Genomic DNA, 24,014 nt, shown 5'->3' with positions numbered 1-24,014 from the left:
TCCCAGGTCACATTCCAGACACCACCGAAGGCCTAAGGAAGTCTCGGAAAAGGCGGGAAGAGGGGGCAGGCTGAAAAGGATGCTCAGAGCCAGCACCAGCATTCAGCTCATCAATAAACCCGACCGGAAGCTGCACGGGGCTGATTTGTGGGAGCAGGCCCGGAGGGTGCAGGTGGGACAGACCCTTGGGTGGTACCTGAATTTGAGCCCAGAAATTTCTACCTCTCACATATTTGCAAGGGTTCTTGGCTGTAAATGAAAAGATCAGTTTTCTGAAAACATTTTCTGAAAACATATCTTAATGTCTAACAACCAAAATCTTCCAGCCTGTAACCTTCAAAATTAATGAAATAAGTGAAATCGGGTTGGGTTTTTTTTTTTTTTTGAGATGGAGTCTCCCTCTGTCGCCCAGGTTGGAGTACAGTGGCACCATCTCGGCTCACTGCAACCTCCGCCTCCCGGGTTCAAGCAATTCTCCTGCCTCAGCCTCCTGAGAAGCTAAGATTACAGGCACCCGCCTCCACACCTGGCTAATTTTTGTATTTTTAGTAAAGACAGGGTTTCACCATGTTGGCCAGGCTGGTCTCGAACTCCTGACCTTAGGTGATCTGCCCACCTCGGCCTCCCAAAGCGCTGGGATTACAGGCGTGAGCCACCGCACCTGGCCTTGTTTAGGTTTTTTACTACCTGCTGGGATAACCATGTTATTTATGTGAGAAAGTGGCCACTTTCTTTGTTTTAGAAATAACCATTCACGAACGTGAACGGGTCTTGGACATCTCACTCTTCCTTCTGCACTGCCTGCTTCTGCCCTATAAAGACCCTATCTTCAGAAAGGAGGCGAACGCAGACACGGTTGTCACCAGCAAGGAAAGTCCCCAGGGTCTCAACTTCAGAGGGTGCTTCCCATGTTCTCCCTCAACACGTGAGTGTGTGCACATGCCCCCACAACACATGTGCACAGACACCTACAACATACACACATACACCGACACGCACCCACGCACGCATTCTTGCAAACACACACGCACGCAATCCCAGATCTGCGGCATCACGCCCGGCATGCATCCCCCAGGCAGGAAGGGAAGGGGAGTGCACTGACTTGTCCAGGCAGCTGCGTGGGCACCTCCGGGGGCAGGCAGCTGGGCAGGGCGGCCGAGGTGGAGGCCACATGCTCCTCAAAGCTGTTGATGCGAGGCTTTTTGGTGGGCTCGGGGCTGGCTAGCGGGGTGACACTATTGCGTCTCATGAGCGGGTTAGGTCCCTTCTTTGCATCCTAAGCAAGACAAAGACAAAAGAGAGAAAGGCGACAGTTACAAAGAAGGGGAGGAAAATTAGCCCCAAAAAAGTTTCTCTGCTCCTGGATTTTAGGGAGGCAATAAGACTGACTGAGGGGAGTGGCCGGGACCACGGGCCAGGGACCATGGGCTGCTGAGTGTGTGGTGACTCCCAGGCAGCAAGAATGGGGGCAATTCCCTCCCGTGCCCCCTTCCTCAGATGGTATCAAAGGATTCCCCACACAGACAAACACGGTGCTTGCAAAGCAAGGAGGGAAAGAATGATAATCACAGCAGAGCATGAGGTCAGAAAAAAGAGCTTTGCTTCCAGCCTCTCTTGAGAGCTGAGGAGGGGCATCTAGGAGGGAGAGGCTGGGCCTGAGGCTCACAGGATGGGGAGGGGAAGGCAACTGTGCTGACTCCCTTCCGCTGACCCCTAAGGCAGGATCTGAAGAGCCGTCTGTACTACACAAAGGGCACCCTGGCTTAGGATGGGGCACGGAGTCTGCAAAACCGGCCTGGAGACCAAAGGGGCAGAAAACGTGCAGCAGGAAGCAGGTTCTGCGGCCAGGACCAGACACAGCCCTCCCATGAGAGGGACAGTGTGATGGGGTGTGGGCCTCTAGCCTCAGAACCGGGGTCTGTCTCCATCGTGGCCCTGCCCCCATTCCCTGCAGGGAAGAGCTCCAGGACCGGCTCAGGCCCAATCCCATAGTGGGAGCAGTGGCTCCCTGACCAGAGCTGTTGTCATATGTCTAAAGGCAAGGCAGCATCCAGTGACCCACATTCCGAAGTGGAGGGGGTGACAGGGACCAAGGCGGCCAAGGGACCCCAGCCTCTCTCAGGTCAACCCACCAGCCAGGCAACTGCCAGCGACTGGGGCAGACGCCTCATCCCTTCGTGCCAAAATCCGAAGGCCAAGAAGCTTCTTGGGACTAGACAGTCACCTGTTTTGGGAACACCATGACAGAAAGTCACGCTCGGTCTAAGAGAAAGGTCTGACTAGTACTAGCACAGTGTTGTACTTTTGGCAGCCTGTACGCGGTGAATTCAAACTCACTTTCACAACGCACGTCCACCTGAGCAGAGGCCCACTCTACTCAGTCAGAGGCAGCCTGGCCCACCTCCAAATGTCAGGCCTCCCCCCAAGGTAGAGAGCAGCTGCACGGCCAGGCCTCGAGGTCTCCTGAAACACCTCCCCACCCGCCATCCCCCAGGCCCCTGCTCTCCACGCCTCTCCTCTTTCAACACCGTATTCTTGGTGGTTCTGAGCCTAATCACATGCACGTGGAGGCGCTGACCTGCTGATCCTGTTTGAAACAGTAACTCTGGAAACTGAAAGCACTGGTTTTAGCTGCCAGAAAGGAAAGGCAACAAGAACTGTGCTATGCTGATGTTAAAGAGAAGAGAGGCTGGGCACAACGGCTCACACCTTTATCCCAGCACTTTGGGAGACTGAGGCAGGAGGATCCCTTGAGCCCAGGAGTTCAAGACCAGCCTAGGCAACATAGTGAGACCCCATTCTCTAAAAGAATGAATAAATTAAAATTAGCTGGCCATGGTGGTGCGCACCTGTAGTCTCAGCTACGTGGGAGGCTGAGGTGGGAGGATCGCTTGAACCCAGGAGGTTGAGGCTGCAGTGAGCCGTGACTGCGCCACCACACTCCAGCCTGGGGAACAGACTGAGACCCTGTCTCAAAAAAAAAAAAAAAGAGAGAATGTATCTTCCTCACTAATATTCATATCTCGAGCTCAGCAGAAATGGGAGGAAGAGGACACAGGAAGAAAGAAAAAAGAGAAGGCCCCAGAAGCCACCGAACGGACGGGCAGGAACAAAGAGGTGCTGAGGAAGGCAGCCAGCAGGCCCATGGCCCCATACAGGCCAGCACCTGCAGGCAAGCGGCCCCGGGGCCTCCTGAGCGCCCATCACCCACCAGGGCTATCGTGTGATGATGGCCAGGATGAGGCTTGGGGCCTCCACTCACCTCTGACCTCTCCCGGTGCGTGCAGACGGACTCCACATTCAGGTAGATGGATTCCACACGGCAGCCTGGAGGGTGTGGGATGGGGGCAGAGGAAGCTGCTGTTAAAGGGACAGCGCCGCTTACAGCCCACGGCCACAAGAAGCTACTGTGGCCACTTTCAGGGGGACAGGGCTTGCCAGGGGTTGCTACTCACCATAAGCGACAGGCGTCAGTTTCAGGACAGTGTGAAGAGGGCATTTCAGGTAGGGCATCTCCTCTGAAATTGAAATTGTACACCCACAATTAGAAATGAGACATGGCCAGGCGTGGTGGCTCACGCCTGTAATCCCAGCACTTTGGGAGGCCGAGGCAGGTGGATCACCTGAGGTCAGGAGTTCGAGACCAGCCTGACCAACATGGCAAAACCCCATCTCTACTAAAAATACAAAATTAGCTAGGGTGTGGTGGCACATGCATATAATCCCAGCTACTGAGGAGGCTGAGGCAGGAAAATCGCTTGAACCCGGGAGGTGGAGGTTGCAGTGAGTGCATGCATTGCACTCCAGCCTGCACAAGAAGAGCAAAACTTTGTCTCTAAAAAAAGAAATGAGACATGAGGGTGGGGGAGGCACGGAAAGACCTTTATGGTCCCCCCAACAAGGACCCTCGGAAGCCCTGTTGGGCAGGGGCATCTGTCCCCAGCCACAAGCTGTCCCGGGCAGCAGGTGGCCCCAGAAGAAGACTTTAGCCCAAAGAGTGCCATCACACCAAACCAAGACTCGCCCTCACAATGACTTAGAGTTGGGAAAAAAGTCACTCCCAAACAATTTAGGTCTGTCTAGGGATTCAGCTGACTGGATTGGACATGCTAAGACTTAACATTTCAATCGGATTGTCAGAGTTTTCCGGGCTGTTTGTTCCTTAGAGGGCACTGAAGAGCAGTGCAGCCCCCACCCCAAGCCAAGACCCTGGGATGTGTGGAGCCAGGGGCAGGTCTCAGGGAGCTGTTTATGAAGCAATGAAGTCCCCGGCATCAACCTGGGCTCCACAGCATTTCCCAAGGGCTTCAAGGAAGCGCTGGACAGAGAGGACCTGAAGCAGCCGGGAGCTGACACCTGTGCCCTTCTCCTAACACCCCATGGCACAGCAGCCAACACAGGGCAGGCCACCGCAGGTCTGCGGCTGACCCGCCGAGTGCCAGTTCCCTCCTCCCTCCATCCCAGGGCTGCGGCCTGCCCGAGGTACCTGCGCTCTTATCCAGGAAGTAGGCCAGCAGGCAGCGCAGGACAGCCTGGTGGCAGATGACCAGCACATTCTCCTGCCGCTCCAGCTCCATGATCACCGGCTCCAGGCGCTGGACCAGGTCCTGGTAGGACTGAGCACAGAGGGCCGGGCCCACGTGAGCTCAGGGCACTCGGGAGGGGCTCTGCCGCTGGCCACAGCCTGCATCAGACCGGCCAGAGAGCCATGCAAAATCAACCATCCATCATCATCAGTGGTTGAGAACGGGCAGGGTTTAACGTGGACTATTGCTCAGCCACAAAAAGAGTGAAGCCCTCCCCACCCCCGCTCCCACACCGGGGAACCTGGAAAACCCAATGCTGTGTGAAAGAACCAGGCACAAAAGGCACGCGTGGCATCTGACTCCACTGACATGGAATGCCCAGAATAGGCAGATCCAGATGCAGGAAGCAGACGGGCCGGTGCCGGGGCTGGGCTAGGCAGGCGGGAGCGGCTGCTAACAGGTCTGGGTTTCTTTGTGCAGTGAGGGAAAGGCCTGGAATTTGTGGTGACAGCTGCATGGCACTGTGAGTACACTAACATGCACTAAATCATAACTTTAACATCATGAAAGTGGTCAATTTTATGTTATGTGTATTTTCTATCAATTTAAAAATGTAAAAAGCAGCACGAGGGCTGCGACTTTAGAAAAAGACCAAAAAAGCTCCTGCTCCTGTGGGCTCTCTGCTGTGCTAACCAGGGCCCCGGTGTGTAAGGCTCAGTCTGAGGCCAGAGGACAGTGGGCCCACAGGGGCCTGAGGCACGGACACTGCTCAGCAGGGCACGGGCAGGGAGAGCACACCAGGCCCAGGAGGATCCCATCGGCAGAGGAGGCAGCAGCGTCCTCAGCCACAGCCACCTGGGCACCATGCATGGGGAGGCACAGATGCTGCCCAGGGGATATAGAGCCACCCCTCCTGCTAGCCTGCCCAGTGGACCTTCACACACCACCTTCCTCCTCTCCCATACAGTTCTATGTCCCTAGGGAAACACATCTCACTTCTGCTTATGGGAAAATGCACTTCACCCCAGGCTGTTAGAAGGTTCAGTTTGGGGGGACTCAATTCCAAGGTGGAGGGTGTAGGAGCCCCCAGAACCCACACGGAACTGAACTCCCTGGAGGAGTGGCCCAGCCCTGCACAGCAGTGGCCATGTGTGCTGGGGACCGTCAGCCTGCACCAGCCTGCGCTCACCTCCCCGGTGGGGTAGCGGTAGTAGTACTTGTCCTGCTCCCGCAGCGCATACTCCTCGGGGTAGGTGTCCCTGATCTCCTCGTAGGTCAGCTCCTCACAGACGCCCTGCGGGGACCCAGTGGTCACTCAGGGGAACAAACCACAGGGGTGTCTAGGGCCTCTTGGGAAGCCGCCCCATATCCGAGGGTGAGGCTGCCTGCCCGCCTCCCGGGACGCACCGCGTCGATCTCATTGAGCGCCTTCCACTGCTCATAGGGCAGCCGCAGCGCCTCAGCTGTCTGGATGGTGCTCTTCAGCTGGCTGGTCCACACACGCAGGTCCTTCAGGTTCTGCTCCTCCACGAACTTGCTCAGAGCGCTGGCAAACTGAGAGGTGGTGGAGAGGGGCCACTGATTCCAGATGCCTGCAGCTCCTCCAAGAGTCAGGGGCTGGAGCAGGCAGCCCACGTGGGGCTGTGCACTACCTGGTTACACCGTGGGGGCCCCAGGCCACTGGGACAGCCACAGCAGCACACACCCTCCCCAGAGACCAGGCTCAGCTCTGCCTGCCCCTCCCCTTCCTAGTGCACAATTGCTCACACATCACACACATGCACAGAGATACACACACCACAGACACACATACAAACACATACATACAAAGTAACACAAAGACACACACACACAAAGCCACATGGATAGGCACAGACACACACACACACACAGAGCCATACAGAGATGCACAGATATGCATAGAGACACGCAGGTGCACACACAGATAACACACACAGCAAGCACACCAAGCAGCAGCAGCAGCACACACCTCCCCACCCACCCTATAGACCCTGCAACCGCCCTACAGCCAGAACGGCCCATGCCGCAGCACACCCCGCACCTTCTTGCCCCGGCTGGACAGGCCCGAGTCGCCCCCGATCCGGCCCTGGAGGTTGTGCTCGTTCTCGCCGTGCCGGCACAGGTAGATGGTGCGCGGCTGCACGTGGATGTTCATCAGATAGTACACGATGCGGCTCTGGATGTGGTCCTGCACCCGGTTCACCAGGAACCTCCGGCCCACGTCAATCACCTTGATCAGCGACAAGTCCCTGCAGAGAGACCCCACCAAGGACCATAGCTCAGGCCACCGCCCACAGCAGGACGCACCCGGCCTGGCCCAGCTCGTCTGCAGAAGATGTGTTCCCCAGAGAACAGCAAGGCTGGACCGTAGGCCCCTCCAGGGCACAGACCGAATCCTTCTAAGGGGCAGAGCATATGCGTGCGACAACTCCCACAGCTGGTGTCTGGCTGTGAGGCTGGCTTGCCTCCCAGAAAAGGGGGAGAAAAAAGAAAGAAAATGGAGAAAAAAAGAAAGGGGCCTGTGCAGTGGCTCATGCCTGTAATCCCAGCACTTTGGGAGGCCAAGGCAAGAGGATTGCTTGAGTCTAGGAGTTCAAGACCAGCCTGGTCAACATAGCAAGACCTCATCTCTACTAAAGAAAAAAAAATTAGCTGGGCATGGACACCCACACCTGTAGTCCCAGCTACTCAGGAGGCTGAGGCGGTAGGATTACTTGAGCCCAGAAGTTTGAACCTGCAGTGAGCTATGATCATGCCACTGCACTCCAGCCTGGGAGACAAAGGGAGACCCTGTCTCTAAGCAAGCAAGCAAGCAAGCAAGTAAGTAAATAAATCAATGGAAAGAAAGGAAAGGAAAGAAAAAATAAAGGAACTATTAGAGGCACAGTAGCAAAATCAGGCTCAACTCTATGTTGACTTCCTGTACTTCTACACAGTGTTCAGTCCCACTGAATATGATTTGTCATCAAGGATTGTTTTTAAAAGATATTTTCAGAGAGTTGATAAAGGTATCCAGCAGCTGTATGTGGATCACCTGAGGCCAGGAGCTCAAGACCAGCCCGGGCAACATAGCGACACCTCATCTCTACAAAAAAAACTGTCTTAAAAAAATTTTTTAAAGGTATCCAGGGGCAAATCCTTTGTGGGAACATCAAGAATTCAATAAGAACCCTCATGTGGGTCTTGAAGAGACGGCCAGCCACGGGAATCACCTGTCGCATTTGTCGGGGTCGAGGGGCTGGTAGCTGGCTTCATAGCAACTGATCCTCTTCATGAAGTCGTCCATGGCTTCTGCCGAGTTGCAGTCTTTGTAATCCGGGCTGGAGATTTTAACTTCCTGCAACACCACAAAGGGGCAGCTGATAAATCACGCTGGAAGGCTTTCTGCTGAGATTAAGCAGGATTTGGGGCTTTCAAAAGGGGAGCGCACAGAAGGCTCAGTATAAAGATTATCCGGCCCAGTGTGTAAGAGAAAGGGAGAAAGATCCTGGGGGCTGAGTCACAGCCTGATGTTACATGGGGAGGATTCCCTGGGGAGATGGAGAACTGAAGCCGGAAGGACAGAGACAGGAAACCCACAGGGATTCCATAATGAACACCTCTGAATGCTCCAGCAAGTCAGGATCTGTCCCGTGCCCAGATCCAGAGTTCAGACAGCTTGGCGCTGAACTCAACCGAGCTGCACGTGAGCATCCGCAATGCTCCCCGCACCGGGAGGAGGCTGCTGGTTCTAAGGTATGCTCAGGAGTTCCCAGAGATGCCTCTGGCCTTGTGTGGTTTCTCCTCCACCCCTCACCGCCGGAGGCAGCCCCAGTGTGACCAGTCCGTGGTTAACTGCTTCTCCAACTAGGGCTGTGCCCGCTCCTTTGCAGGGCTTACTCTCCTAGGCAACAACACAGGTCTACCAACACCCACAGTGGCACAGGCCCCAGAAACCAGGTGGATTTTAGGGAAACTCAGCATTTCTGAATGCCTGGGCTCTTATTCTCATCAACCACTGCCGTCACTGAGAGGCAGCCACTCTTCACAGATCAAGGCAATGGGGAGTCGTGTCTGTGTCCTGGCACAGAGTTTCAGCCGGGGAAGATGAGAAAGTCCTGGGGATAGAGTGTGGCGGTTACCCAACAATGGGAATATAATTTGCTGCTGTACTGCACACTTAAAAAATGGCTAAAATGGCCGGGTGCAGTGGCTCACGCCTGTAATCCCAGCACTTTGGGAGGCCAAGGCGAGCAGATCACTTGAGATCAGGAGTTTGAGACCAGCCTGGCCAACACGGTGAAACCCCCGTCTCCTCTAAAAATACAAAAAAAAAAATAGCTGGGCGTGGTGGCGCACACCTGTAATCCCAGCTATTCAGGAGGCTGAGGCAGGAGAATCGCTTGAACCTGGGAGGCAGAGGTTGCAGTGAGCCAAGACCGTGCCACTGCACTCCAGCCTGGGCAACAGAAGGAGAGTCTGTTTCAAAAAATAAATAAATAAATAAATAAATAATAAAAATGATTAAGATGGTAAATTTTACATTATGTATATTTTACTACAATTTAAAAAAAAAATCTAAGTTCACAAATGCCTGGCTCTACCAAACTGCTTTGAGATTTCATCAGAAAGAGATTTCTGAACATGGCAGGTTGGGGCAAATGACTATCTGTTAGTGGACAACCAGACAAATGCTAAACTCCTTGCTAAGCACATTGGTGACCACTCACTGGGAAAAATGACTTCACAGCTGCACCCTGCCGTCTACCAAGGGGAACAAGGAGTGTCCAGCCAAAGAAAGGTGGCAAACCCTCTGTTTAGATGATTTCCTCGTACTCTGAGCCTCCTGCTTTGCACCCACTGGACAAATCTAAACTGACTTTTCACGATTCAAATAGCCCTTCCTGAAACAGGAATTCATTTCCTAAAGACATCTAGAAATACTTCCCCCCCCTTGGGGAAGATACCAGGGCTAACACATGCTTAGCATCCCCTCTAAAGGTGCAAAGATGCCAGCACCACAGCGTCCCAGTGTACGTTTTCAGAACTGCTTTTCTTTATAGAATTGTCATATTCTGATATGTTTAAGCTGAAGAGAAAATTATCTCCAACACAGGGTGGCGGGCTGTAGTAAGTCTCCATAGTAACCATTCCTGTTTATATATATTGCGATCAAGTGGTAACACTGGAGAAATTCATCAAGTTATGATGCCAAGTGCCCTCAATTTATCTGGGCAAGCTCCCCTGCACAACACAGACAGGAGGGTTTGTGGCAGGTTCACAAGATGCATCAGCAGGAAGAGAGTCTTACCTCCCAAACTTAGGAGGCTGCTGAGCCCTATGGACTTTTGCCAATGCCCAAGCATTCTTACCTCCCGGAGCCCTCACAGCAAGCGATCCACTTGCTGCCTCCTGTCCCACTGGGGGCAATGAGCTGCCCTCTGCCCCAGCAGCTCCATCACCACTAGCTGTCAGGCTCCTGCCACCAACAGAAACTAATCCTATCTCCCTGAATTATTTCCTACGTCCCATCCAAGCCTGCCCACTGCCCTGGATGGAGCCAGTCCCTCACAGGACAGGCCTCTGGGTTAAAAACCGCTCTGTAGGTCTGACCTCCCAATCAACAGCCAGCTGGGGGCTGCTCATCCTAAGGGCTCAGCTGCGCTTCCGAGCCGGACTCGGTCCCCCACTTCCTCACACTGCAAATGCCCTTGTGGTCTGCGCTGCCGCAGAAGCGCGGGGCTCCCGGCTGTCTTACCATGATGTTGGAGGCCACAACTGTAGGGTCGTCGCACACGGACTCGATGAAAAACGCCTGGTGGAAGTGAGGCGGCGATGTTAGAAAACAAACACCACGAAGGACCAACCTTGCCATCATTGTGATGTCATCATCCGGACAAAGCGGAAGCACGCCACCCACCAACTCCCAAAGACAGGAAAGCCCACCTCCTCACTGCCGCCTCTGGAACGCCCCACGGTCCCCAAGAGCCCTACCGCACGAAGGCCCTAATTTAAGGCCGCAAAACGTGGGCAGCATGAGGGCAGGGACCAAGCAGGACTAAGGAACATGGGCAGCAGGAGGGGAGGGACCAAGCAGGACTAAGGAACATGGGCAGCATGAGGGCAGGGACCAAGCAGGACTAAGGAACATGGGCAGCAGGAGGGGAAGGACCGAGCAGGACTCAGGCCGCTTCCTGAGGCCTTTTCCTCTCTCCCGAGCCCTCTAGCACAACACAAGACGCTCGGCTCACCTTAAAGTCATTTTCTTTGGCAAAATGAAGGATCATGTGTCTCCTCTCTCTAGTAGTATTGGTGGCGTCGAAAACCTGATATGGAGAGCAAAGGGCCAGGACGAAGACTCTAAGTTTGACTTTAACAACGTTTACCAGAACAGCAAAGATGCCAGACCCATCATCTCCAGGAATAAGCCCCAGAAGTGCTTCAGGGGAGCTTGTGCCTGCCCACAGTCCTCTCCAGGGCCTGCTTACGAGGCAGGCCTCCCCCCAACTACCAACAGCACTCAGGGGTGGTAGCGTGAAGGGAATACCCCAAAAGCAAACAAGCAGAACGGTAACATGCAATGGGACAGTGTACAAGGAAGGGCCAGTGGTCCTGTGGGCAACCCAAGTCCTGCCCGCCCTGGAGGTGGGGGACTGGCAACAGAGAGGGTGGGTCCCTGAGTCCACCCCACATCCGCCTTCCTGAGCCATTGGGCTGCCCTGGTCCCCTGCTTTCCTCTACCCTCAGGGCCAGAGGCACAGGTCTTGGTACACCCCAGGCCGGTGAGGACACCCTCATGGGTGGGACTGGACACCGAGCCGGCTACATTCCCTGAACTTACCGCAATTTGTCCCCCTTCTTTCGCCAGGTAGCTTTTGACATCTCTCAAGGCAGCTAAGGCACATTGCCTGGAATGCACAAGAGACGCCGAATGTCAGCGCCGGTGCATCCGCCGGGGCAGCCCAAGCACCTCGCGATGCACCCCGACAGGCAGAGGAACAGGTGGTTCCATTCTACACTGCTTAGCGCTGGGCAGGCTGGCCAGCACCCCTCAGGCCCAGAGGCTTCCAACCTGGGGCCCCGCACGGGTGGCCTCAGGAACCCTCGGGAGGCGGTGCTCGCACTGGGCTGCACGCGGGAACCACTCCTGGTGAGCTGCTAAGAAACGGCTGCCCAGAGCCACACACAGAGTTGCGCTAACTGGTCTGGGGTGGGGCCTGGCATCGGGGGTTTTAGCATCCCCCAGGAGACTCCAACATACAGCCGGGGCCGAACACCCTTGCACTAGGGTTTCACAATAAACTCGCACTTAACAAGAAATCCTTCCCAAACATAAACAGACACTCCCGACGAACAGGACTTGCTAATTCTCAGTGAGGCTGCTTCTGCGGCTCTGTCCCACTGAAGGTCAGCTCAGTGAGACCCTCAGGTCTCACTAACGAGACCCTGCAACCTCAGATGAGCAGCAACCTCAGAGGGGCAGCAGGGCTTGTTCCCACACTGCACAGCCCTGAAGCCACCAGCAGGACCCACCCGCAGGCCGGCTTTCTCTGCCTCCTCCAGAGCCTGGCTCGGAACAAAACAAGCCCAAGCCCGCAGCCCAGCCTTACACCCGCAGCCCCGCAGCCCAGCCTTACTCCCACAGCCCAGCCCTACGCCGCCCGCGGCCCTGCCTTACGCCCGCGGCCCAGCCTTACTTCCGGACTTTCATGGCTTCCTCATTGTCGGGGCGGAAGAAGTTGTAGGAGCTGTACTGCTTCACAGCCTCCCGGCGATACTCCCCGACGTTGAACACTGTGGACGGGAAAGAGAACAGCCTGGATGATCGAGCAGGAGGAAGGGGCCAGCTCACACCGGGATCATGGGATCGACCAAAGGAAGAGCCACCCAGCCAATCACACCAACTTGAATGAGATGGTGCCACATGGAAGCAATGCCGGCACACAGTCCTGCGCTACCCTCAACTCCTGAGGACGGCAGGCCACAGGCTGCCCGGCTTCCCCAGTCCAGCTGCAATGCCCCTGCCACAGGCTCTGCGACACTGTCCCCTCCAGCCAAGTCTACAATCCCAGTCCCACAATATCCTAAACCAGAGACTGAGACTGTGAGGATGGGTGGGGGGAGGCCCCAAGTCTAGCAAAAATAGGGGCAACACATTTCCACCAATGGTATCAGAAAGCAAGTGGGGCCTCATGCCCATTGCCAGATCTAGGTCAACCCTTCTGCTGGTGCAGCCACCAGGGCCAGGCCTGGGGGAATGTGTCCCATGGTTCCTGGGCACAGCGGGGATGGTAAACATAAAAACCATCCCCTCAAAAGAGGGAGGGTGGGAGATGAGCAAGGGTTAAAAAATAACCAGTTGGGTACAATGTTCACTATCTGGGTAACAGGTTCACTGGAAGCCCAATCCCCAATCAATATGCAGTATACTCAGGTAACAAACATGCACATGTACCCTAATCTAAAATAAAATTAATTGAAAAAAAAATACCCAGTGCCTATCCACAAGATATTCCCCATCTAGTTGGGAAGACCAAGCAGAGATTCTTAAATGCGTCATCTGCAACAGCGGTCCCCATCCTTTTTGGCACCAGGAACCACTTTCGTGGAAGACAATTTTTCCACGGACAGGGAGGGGTTGTGGGTGTACGGCTTTGGGATGAAACTGTTCCACCTCAGATCATCAGGCATTAGATTATCATAAGGAGCACACAACCTAGGTCCCTCACATGCCCAGTTCACAATAGGGTTCACTCCCATGGGAGTCTAATGCCACCACTGATCAGACTGGAGGCGGAGCTCAGGCAGGAATGCGCACTCACTGCCACTCACCTCCTGCAGCCAGGTTCCTAACAGGCCACCCAACATAGCAGTCCACAGCCTAGGGGTTGAAGACCCTTGATCTATGGTAGGCAGTGCTTAGGGCCATCAGCAGAGGAATGTTAGCTAGGACTGAGTGCGACAGGAATGTAAAGGACTGAGGTGGCCGGAGATGGCTTTGAAGGAGGTGAAATCTGAGTCGGGGCAGGATTTAGGGGAGTGGGAAAGAGAATGGCCAGTGAGGAAAAAACCCCAACAGAAGAGTGTAGACACAGCGTGAAGGGGGACCCAGCTGCACGGGAGGCAGGATCAGACTCCCCGACCAGGGGACAGAGGCGCCCGGGGTGGTCCTGCCTGTGAAACCAGCAACTGAGATGGAAGGTCAAGTTTTTGCACTTGCAGGGGACTGGCCTCGAGACCCAGTCTCTCACCTTTTGTGGGGACGCCAATCCAGTTGAGGTAGCGAGTCAGCTTCTTGGAGATGTAGGTCTTGCCCCGGGCGGGGAGGCCCACCATGACGATGACGGTGGGGGAGTTGGTCAGCTTTGGCCCACAGGCTGGAAAAACAAGCAAGAAGGGTGTGTCATCAACCAAGTGACCGGAGAAGAGGAGCAGAGGCCACACCCAACAATAATGCTGAAGAATTTCACCAAAAATGTTTTTGAGACAGGGTTTCACTCTGTTGCCCAGGCGGGAGTGCGGTGGCTACCACGATTACTGCAGCCTCAAACCTCTGGACTTAAACAATCCTCCGGCCTTAGCCTCCCCAATAGCTGGGACTACTAGTGTGTACACCACCATCCCTGTCTAATTTTTTTATTTTGTAGAGATGGGGTCTCGCTGTGTTGCCCAGGCTGGTCTCAAAGTCCTGGTCTCAAACAATCCTCCCAGAGTGCTGGGATTACAGGCATAGCCACCACACCCAGCATTCATCGAAATTTTCATTTCATCTTCCCGTCCTGAAGGCCCTGGCATTGTACCAGAGTGGGACCAGGCAACCCTAGTGCCACAGCCCCCCAGCCACACCCTGTCCCTCAATCCTGACTTTAGGTTCTACTTGGCAAAGACAGTCCCAACCCCAAATTCCTGAGCTGATAGTCAGGGTGCTAAACCTAGCAGGGAACCACTCACTGACACCACAGTGGAAGTGGCCATGCTCCTGCGGGCGGGAGGAAAGGATTCCTCTCCCCAGGGAGGGTGGGACTGAGAGTCGAGAGGGTGGATTCCAACACAACATGGGGACAGAGGGGCAGGGGGCTGGAGCCCAGGGGTTAAGAGACAGAGAGGCCCACCCTCAATATCCAAACCTCCACACAGAGGTATGGGCAGCGTTTCTAAAAAAACATCCTTAAAAAGGCAATTTTTAAAAGTAGGAGTTTACAGCCAGGCACGGTGGTTCATGCCTGTAATCCCAGCCCTTTGGGAGGCCGAGGCAAGAGGATTACTTGAGACCGTGAGTTTGAGACCAGCCTGGGCAACATAGCAAGACCCTGCCTCTACAAAAAAATAAATTAAAAAATAATTAGAAGAAAATGAAAAGAGTTTATCAAATGAAAGTAGGTCAGGGAAGCGGAATGCTAAAATTACCCCAGTGGACAGGTAAATCCTCCACCCCTGAGCCTCTCACGCCCTGACTGACCCTCTCTTCTGGTGCCAGGCTCAGATGAATGCTGGGGCCCTGCCGAGGGAAGGGACGGTCACGAAACCTCAGCCAGGGGCCAGCTCCACTGTCTCCAGGAAACCTGGAGATGCTCTTGCCTGCCAGCTCCCTCCTGGCTTCCGCTGCTACACAACGGTCTTGGCATCTCAGTAAGACAAAACAGCAGGGAGGGGGGTTTTGCTGGGTTTTTCAGAAAGCAGCCAGAAGCCCCCTGTACTGGAAGCCGAGGGCCCAGTATCTCCCTGGCTGTCTCCTGGCCCTGGGAGTCTCAGGCAACTCCCGCATCCTGCCGACATGCAAGCTCCAGGGCCAGATGATACCCGCCAGCTCCCGCCTGGGCGGCACTGCCCAGCACTCTCTGCCACGTGGTTAGCCTGGCTGTCCTCATCATTCCCAGACACAGCCCTCATGGCCTGCAGGAAAACCTCTGAAAGCTGCACACAGACCCAGGCAGATGTCGGACTGGACAGAGGCCCTGATGTCCAAGCTGAGCAGGCTTAGGCTGCAGGAGCCACCACCCCTCAGACAGGCCATGGCTCAGGGAAGAAGCCCCTCTGTAAGCCGGACCCCCCAACAGGGCTCCAAACTGAAGTCAATGTCCAGGATCTGCTCCTAGGCTTGGAGGCGGGGGCAGGGAGGCAGGCATGGCATGCTGGGCCTCTGTCCCCTCCATGCTATTTGGAGACCATTAGTGGCCTTCTCAGCAGGCAGAGTAAGGAGACAGACAGGCTATCAGCAGATGAGGAGATGCTAAAAGCCCTGGGCTGGCATGATCTTGGTGTCCAGTGACCTAGAACAAACAGTTCCTCGAAAACAGATGCTTTTCACTGCCCAGGGTGAGCCGGGCATCCTGAGCACATGAGTGGAACAAACAAGCACAAAGCACAAAGCACCCAGGGGCTTTCTTGTGTCCCCAGGGGCACACGGAGAGACGGTGCCCTCCCCGAAAGCCAGTGTGGCACACCCCACCGTGCCCAGGGTCATTCTGGCAGCTGTAGCTGCCATATTGGAAAAGTAGCAGCAACTCCTTGGAAACAATACCCATCCACTGACCCTTCTCCCAGGCCAAGGGTCCCTCCTGGTCCTACCAGGTGTCCCCACCGCGCCGCTGCTCCTAAGAGCACCCAGATATGCAGAGACAGACGCACACACGTACTCTCGGCTGTGCACATACGCAGAATATTTCTGTCGGAACCACACCAAGGAAGCAGAGGCTGATTGATTTATCCAACAGGGGATTATGTCAACCCACTCATCATAGGAACAAATCTCCTCTGGCAGTAGACATTTAGGGAGGGAAAACAACAACAACAACAACAATAAAGACAGCAGAGTAAATACATAGGGCAAAAGGTCAGACTGGATTTCAAACCCAAATAAACCGCCAGTCCCTTCCTGGCAAAGCAGAGCCATTCTCCCTGCGCACTAGTCTCTCACGTAGTAAGATTCAAACAGAGGAGCGCGCCGGGCGCGGTGCTCACGCCCGTAATCCCAGCACTTTGGGAGGCCAAGGCGGGCGGATCACGAGGTCAGGAGATCAAGACCATCTTGGCTAACACGGTGAAACCCCGTCTCTACTAAAAACACAAAAAATTAGCCGGGCATGGTGGCGGGCGCCTGTAGTCCCAGCTACTCGGGAGGCTGAGGCAGGAGAACGGCGTGAACCCGGGAGGCGGAGCTTGCAGTGAGCCAAGATAGCGCCACTGCAGTCCAGCCTGGGCGACAGAGCGCGACTCCGTCTCAAAAAAAAAACCAAAACAAAAAAAAAACAAAGAGAGGGGCGCCTGAGGTGTTTGCAGCTGTCCCTCCCTTCAGACACCCACCACTGTCTTGGACAGATGGGGTAATCACAAATCCTTACTAAATCTTTTTGTCTTATTCTCCAACCTCAGCCCCTTTTAAAAACTCACAGCACACCTCATGTTTCTAAATCTGTGACCGTCAGTTTCTTCTTCGCTTCTCAATGGGCCTTTTTACCACCAAAAAAGAGACACCCCCACCCGCCTCATCACCCTCCCTGGCAAGGCACAGTGATTAGAAAAGGTAAGTATTGGCTGGGCATGGTCTCCCAGCACTCTGGGTGGCAGAGGAGGGCAGACCACCTGAGGTCAGGAGTTCGAAACCAGCCTGGTCAACATGGCAAAACCCCGTCTCTACTAAAAATACAAAAATTAGCCAGGCGTGGTAGCGGGCACCTGTAATCCCAACTGCTGAGGTAGGAGAATCGCTTGAACCCGGGAGGCAGAGGTTGCAGTGAGCCGAGATTGTACCAATGCACTCCAGCCCGGACAACAGAGCAAAACTCTGTCTCAAAAAAAAAAAAAAAAAGTTATTGAGTTTAACACAAGATCTTCCAAAGAGTATTTGTGTCTCATTTCATTTTATGTAAATATTTAATATTTTAACTTCTTTTTCACACACCCAAAGTTTTGAAAGTTGTGAAACTTAAATGTATTTAGATGTCGACTTTAGATGTCAATTGAAACATGCCTGGGGGAACACAGATGTCACCGTGTTACAGGGGAAAGAACAACTGTGTAAAGACCCTGGGTAACAGACTAAACACCCGAATTGAATCTGGGGGACTCGAGCTCAAAGTGTTGTCATGGTTACAACCATGGCCACTTGGGTAAGTCCTCCCAGAAAGTCACCAAGTCCCAGGCGCGGAACTTCAATTCTGCAAGGTTGTCACGTTCACGACACGCCCACTCACTGGGCACACGCACCAGGTACATGCACTGGGTACCCGTGAGACAGAGGCTACTTGGGGGATACAGGGTCAGCGTGGCTGAGTAGTGCCTTTGGGCTAAGCCCTGGCTGTCTACAAGCCCGCACTACCATTAGTGTACAACGGAGACTGCCTCCTGGGACCCGTTCCCTGCAGGCAAACGTACACAGGAAGCCAAAAGAAAACTGAAGGCTGGGTGGTGAACACTCAGCCGCGGGATACAGTGACACAAGGGGCCAGTTATGGAAAGCAGCAGCCAGATGGATGGTGAATCCCCCACCTGGACAGTGAGAGGCTGGCACCCCCGGGTTCCTACTCCTGCTCTCCGGGCTAGATTAAGTTACTAACCTCTCTGATGGTGTGCAATGCACAGACAGACAGGCAGCAGCCCACACAGCCTGTATCCCCCACTGACTCAAACCCTAACACCCACACAGCCTGTATCCCCCACTGACTCAAACCCTAACACAGAATGCATCCCCAGAAAATAAACTGTAGGGGCTACCCAGGGATAAGGCAGGGATTTCTCTAGGACATCACCCACTCAGCTTCCTTAAGCTAGAACACCGGCAGCCGGCGTAACTCGCTACTGAGATGGAAGTCTTTCTATCCGTATTTGAGTGCCACAACAACCTTTCTTCAGACTCAATTTCCTGCAGTGTCTAAATCCTGAGCAAACACAAGCTGGCAGTTTGTCTCATTCCACTGTTTTTAAGAGGGGAAAAAAAAAAAAAAAGGCCAGGTACACTGGCTTACACCTGTAATCCCAGCACTTTGGGAGGCCAAGGGGGCATCGTTTGAGGCCAGGAATTCGAGACCAGCTTGGGCAACATAGAGACCCCGTTTGTACAAAAATATTTTTAAAAATTAGCTGGGCGCAGTAGCACATGCCCATAGTCCCAGCTACTCAGGAGGCTGAGGCAGAAAGATTGTTTGAGCCCAGGAGTTCAAGGCTTCAACGAGACGTGATTGCACCATTGCACTCCAGCCTGGGTGACAGTGAGACCCTGTCTCAAAAAAGAAAGTTTGGTGCTTTAAAAGGCTGTCTTTTACCTGTTGCTTACAACCCTGCACTGGCCTGACCAGTACTAATACCCCCTTTGCTCCACTGATCATGGCAACTTCTGATGTAATGCCAAGTCCCAAGCACCATCTTAGGACTCAGCCCGGTACCCAGGATCCCTCAGAACACAGAGGCTCTTGAATTTTCGTGATGATGAACAGAAAGGAAAGCCAGACTTTGTCAGTCAAAAAGGTACTTCTTGACCATTATGCTGACTCACACATTCAGTAAGTCAGCAGGAGTGACAGGATGCATGCGAAGGAAGCTACAGGTTTTGTAAGAAACATTTACCACCATGTTGACGTAGCAACAGGGCATCCCGTTAAGGTGTCTCCGAGGCAAGAATATAATGCAGCTTATTGATATAGTAATTTTTGTTTTGTTGTTTTACTGTTCTTTGTCTATAAAAAGCAGCGTCCTAGACACCCTCCTTCAGCAATAAACCTCAGGGACGCTGGGAATGGTGGCACATGCCTGTAACCTCAGCACTTTGGGAGGCCAAGGTGGAAGGATCACTTGAGGCCAGGAGTTCGAGACCAGCCTGAGCAACATAGCAAGACCCCATCTCAATGAAAAAATTTTTTTAAATTAGCTGGGTGTGGTGGTGCACACTTATAGTCCCGGCTACTGGACAGGCTGAGGTGGGAGCATCACTTGAGCCCAAGAGTTGGTGGTTACGGTGAGCTATGATCGCACCACTGCTCTCCAGCCTGGCTGACAGTGTGAGATTCTGCCACAAAAATGAATAAATAAATAAATAAATAATAAACCTCAGGGAACTCTGCTGCAGACCTCCAATGAGAAGGCCGCTTATAAAGGTGGCAACAGGTTTAGGAGAAAGAAAACCCACCCAGCTGGGCATGGTGGCTCATGCCTATAATCCCAGCACTTTGGGGGACTGAGGTGGGCGGATCACTTGAGGTCAGGAGTTCGAGACCAGCCTGGCCAACATGGTGAAACCGCGTCTTTACTAAAAATATGAAAATTAGCTGGGCATGGTGGCACACGCCTGTAATCCCAGCTTCTCAGGAGACTGAGGCACGAGAATCGCTTGAAACCCGGAGGCAGAAGTTGCAGTGAGCTGAGATCGCACCACTGCACTCCAGCCTCAGTGACAGAGTGAAACGCCTTCTCAAAAGAAAGAAAGAAAAACCCACCCAGTGTCCCAAATGCCATTAGAGAATCAAGGGAGGGTGTCAGGAAAGATGCCAAATAGAAATACCTTCTTCCCTCCATTCCAGTAAGAGATAAATGTGACTATATAAACTGAGAAAGACACCACCAGTTGAAATAAGGATGTGCGACACCCAGGCTGCAGATCTTTTTACAAGAAGGAATGTGTCTGAGACTATACCTCAAAGCCACACAGGAGGATACCAGCAGTAGGCGGGACAAAATAATTAATCCATTGGCTTTAGCCAAATTCCCACCCTCCAGCTCTGAATGATTCTGACAGGGATTCTTAGGCAAATCTCTCACTGCGTGCGAGACGTGCAGGTTGATGGGGTCTAATGGATCAGGATCCAAGTCTGGAGGGAGGACGCCTTGGTGCACGCTGGTGTTAAGATCACAACTGAGCTGATGCCAACCGATCTCAGAGCCCTAGAAGTCACGGGACACTCCTCCCAGACCCGTGGGCATTCGTATACAATCACATGTATTTACATATATGGGACTAGCCTCCATTGCAGTTTACATAGTGCTATAGAGATAATACTTGTTTTATGCAAAAGTTGTTTCTGCATTTGGCCTTGGCCAGACCTCCCTGGGGATTTAAGAGCTGCGTTCCACTCCACTTACAGGTTTTACACAAAGACAAGAGAACCGTGGGCCACCCAGTTCAAGCGCATCTGACAGGGCTGGGCAACACACCCGCATCCCCCAGTCCTGGGCTACCTCACAAAGAGGGGGAACAAGACCTCTCCTGAGGGCTACCCCAGAACCCTGAAGTCCAGCAGGGTGGATCTGCTGACGTCCCCACCCAGGGCACACCATGGGGGTGGGTGTGGGGAGAGGGGCAGGTCGGGACGAGGCCGGTGAATCAGACCGGGCAGGGCTCCAGAAGAGCTGTCAAGTCCCGCGGGGGCCGTCCTAAGAAACGTGGTAGCCGGACAACCCTGCCAGCCGCCTGCGCTCAGGCGCCTTCGGATGACCCGAAGCCACCTCGAGAGTTTGCACCTGGAGCCCACGGTCACTACTCAGGCTACGACCTGACCTGGGCAAAACCGCACCAGGCGGCTCCCTGTCCAGCCCATGGGAGCCGGGACGCATTACCTGGAGAGGCAGCGTCGCCTCTCTGCGCTGCCCACCGCCCTTTTCCGCAGCAGCGCTCCGCAGCTGAGGTGGAGCTCGAGGTAACCCTCTCCCAAGGGATCGCTGGTGGCGGGGGCGGCGACCGGCGGGGCGAGGCAGGGTACTGCCAGCCAATTCCGAGCACCGGGGAGTGCGTGCGCCCGGCGCGCGTGGAGCAGCGCCAACCGTGCACTCACCAACCCACCGACCCTCCCCAAAGCCGGGGACACAGGCGTGGCTCCAGGTGGCTCTCCTGGCGCCCCCAGCACGGGCGCCCCCATGGCACTGGAGATGAACGGAAGAGAGAAGAGAGAAAGAGATAAAAGCAGAAAGTAACAAAGTGGGAGAGGAAGGAGGTAGAAACAGACAGAGAAAAACAGAGACATATATATCGAAAGAGAAAACAGGACAGAGAAATAGGTTATGAAGTGAAGCGAAGGTATAGGAATGCATAGCAAGGTGGGAGAGGAGATGGAAACAGGCAGAGAGAGGAGATCCGGACGGTGGAAAGGGGCGGAGGCACGAGCGGCCGGGTCCCTGGGCTGCGCTCCGGCCACGGCCGCCCGGGACGGGTGTCGAGGACAGGGACCGCGGAGCATGTGGATCCCCTCCCTGGCCTGCCCAGGCGCGCGCGTCCCTCCGTCTCGGCGTACGCAGCCCGGCCGGCGCACTCGCCGTTTCCGGGCCGGCGGGGCAGCCACGGGGACAAGGGCCACAGCGCCCCCGCCGCCCGGCCAGGGACTCACAGCCCGCGCCTCCGCCCCGCCCCGCCGGCGCGACCCGCACGGGCGCGCCCCCCGCAGAGGGGCGTCGGCACAAAGCCGCCCCACACAATGGCCCGGCCCGGCGCAGCGCGCCCTGCAACCCGGCTCCGCGCAGCTGCACTCACATCTGGGCAACGAGGGCCGGTGGTCCACGGGCACCCAGATCTTCTGCACTCGGCTCTGGGTCAGTTCCAGCGGCATCTTCGCGGCTGCGCCCGACGGCCCGCCTCCCGGGGCCGAGATCCCGACGCCGGCAGGAGAGCGGCCGCCGACCCCCGGAACAAAGGAGGAGAGGGGGGCGTGCGCCGGCGCGCGGCCGGGCGTTTCCTGCGCTGCCAGGGGAAACGTGCTCTGGGCTAAGTTGCGGACGCTCGCCCGTGCGGGGCTCGACGTGTGCTGCGAGGGTAGCGAGGCTGGGGATGCCCGGCACGGCCGGCTCGTCCGCTCGGAAAGCTCTGGGATGCTCGGGCGCAGTGACAGCCGCGCTCTCGCCACCAGGGCTTGCCGCTCGCCTCCTCTCCGGCTTGGCTGGGATGCCCCGCGCACCGCCGGCTTTTAAAGAGTCCGGGCTGGCCGCAGACGCGCACGTCAGCCTAGGGGCGGGCCGCATTCCTTGGGTCCCAGCCCCCTTCCACTTGGGGAGGAGGGTGGGCGAGCCGGGAGGCAGCCTGCGAGCTCCCCCTGCGGGCCGGCGGCGGCGGTGCACCAGCTCCTGCCGCCCTGCCCCGGGCTTGGAGCGCGCCCAGCCCTGCTGAAGGGTCCTGGCTGCTGTTATCCCCTCGTCCTGTTATCCCCTCGGGACGTCTGGCACAGCTTCCCCGACTAATTCCGGCCCCTCACCTCAACTGTGCTGGCCGGGAGGACGCAGTCCTGCCCAGTGTAGACCGTGGACCCCGCAGCCGAATCCCTTGGGAAGCTGCTTAAAGTGCATCCTACCAATGCAGCTCCTTTAGGGCCGTGGAGCCCCGATACTCTGCATTCCTAACACGCGCTGTGGGGCAGGCGCAGTCCAGGTAAGAACATGGGCCAGGCTGCTCCCTGATAATACCCGTGAGCCCATCCCCCGCCACGACCCGGGCGACCCGCGGGGAGGAGGCTTCCCTGATCCTCCTACCTCACCCTGTCCACTTTCCTGAATCCCTTAGAAACCTGAACTTGAACTGAGCCTTGCTCCCCTCCCCTAGCCCAAAGACTGGGAACCTTGAGAGGCCTGCGGTGCTGGGCACGAGGAGGGGGCGGGAAAGCCCCCGGGAGCTGGACTGAAGTGGACTGGGGCTGGGAGCAGCTGGCATCTGGTTTTCACACTCACCATGTACACCATTCAAAAAACTTTTATCGCCCCGAGTAGAAAAATGAATAAAACTAGACCCATTTCGATCTGCAATTCATTACCTAAGTCGAGGGAAAACTATTGGGGGCGGCCCCTTATCATGCAGACCCCTAAAATTCACTCCGTTATCCTGCACGCGCTGCAGCTCTGCCTCCCCACTTTCTGGTGCATGCGTGCCCCGTCTCCTTTCCCGGCCTTCGCAGTTTGCACCAGCTTGCGACTTGTGACAGTCGTGCAGTCAGGTAAGAGGCGTGCGGGGAAGATCTGGGATGCTTTTGGTGGGGAACCGCCGCCCGCGCCGGGACACAACATGGATGTAATTTTTGCAAACGAAGCCTCAGTACGGGAGCGCTGCGCCGCCTTGCAGAGAGGTGCACACTTAGCGCTGAGGCTGGGCTGTGATTGGAGGGAAGGCGGCGCTCGCTGAAACTTACACCGCGGAGGAAAAGTCTGCGCAGAGGCTGCCACACGTCGCTCACGTCCCGCATGCTCCACAGGGAGGGCGCCCGCGCCCAGGCGGTGACCAGGGCTGCTCCCGCCCGGCGCGCCCGCCCCACCCGGGCCTCCACTCCTCCCGACCCGCCGCCTGCCGAGGGGCCCGTGAACGCGCAACATCGGCCACCTGGCCTGTGCCCCGCCACCCTCCCCAGCCGCCTCGACCCCCACTCCGGCACCCCGCCCCCCGCGCCGCCCTCTGAGAGCCTCTGTTCCCGCGACAGCTTTGCTGACGGTCTGGTTTCCGCGCTCTGGCGGCTGTTCAGAAACCCGATGCGTTGCATTTGGACTTGTTTTCTGCAGTGGGAGCACATGCCAGAGGCGACACCCTAAACG

General features: G+C 55.5%; 1 protein-coding gene across 7 annotated transcripts in view; it reads right to left on the bottom strand.

The window, feature by feature from the left end:
- PFKFB3 (6-phosphofructo-2-kinase/fructose-2,6-biphosphatase 3) overlaps positions 1-24,014 on the bottom strand; it is a 90,111-nt gene that overhangs the window by 8,011 nt on the left and 58,086 nt on the right. For 3 of the 7 annotated variants that reach the window (XM_054503407.2, XM_063669518.1, XM_054503408.1), the window contains exons 1-14: positions 21,979-22,383; positions 13,778-13,903; positions 12,224-12,320; positions 11,368-11,434; positions 10,778-10,852; positions 10,285-10,341; positions 7,760-7,884; positions 6,589-6,796; positions 5,934-6,080; positions 5,716-5,820; positions 4,487-4,616; positions 3,456-3,518; positions 3,263-3,327; positions 1,103-1,276 (exon numbers count right to left, since the gene is read on the bottom strand). In XM_054503407.2, coding sequence (XP_054359382.1) covers positions 1,103-1,276; positions 3,263-3,327; positions 3,456-3,518; positions 4,487-4,616; positions 5,716-5,820; positions 5,934-6,080; positions 6,589-6,796; positions 7,760-7,884; positions 10,285-10,341; positions 10,778-10,852; positions 11,368-11,434; positions 12,224-12,320; positions 13,778-13,903; positions 21,979-22,054 — 1,515 coding nt within the window. In that variant the 5' untranslated portion in view covers positions 22,055-22,383. Of the gene's footprint in view, positions 1-1,102; positions 1,277-3,262; positions 3,328-3,455; positions 3,519-4,486; positions 4,617-5,715; positions 5,821-5,933; positions 6,081-6,588; positions 6,797-7,759; positions 7,885-10,284; positions 10,342-10,777; positions 10,853-11,367; positions 11,435-12,223; positions 12,321-13,777; positions 13,904-21,978; positions 22,384-24,014 lie in introns of those variants that run through there. The other 4 variants (XM_054503409.2, XM_063669519.1, XM_054503410.2 and 1 more) reach the window with 2 other exon arrangements.

Source organism: Pongo pygmaeus, chromosome 8 (assembly GCF_028885625.2).
Source record: "Pongo pygmaeus isolate AG05252 chromosome 8, NHGRI_mPonPyg2-v2.0_pri, whole genome shotgun sequence".
Lineage (NCBI taxonomy): Eukaryota > Metazoa > Chordata > Mammalia > Primates > Hominidae > Pongo > Pongo pygmaeus.
This window is presented reverse-complemented; position numbering and strand designations above follow the sequence as displayed.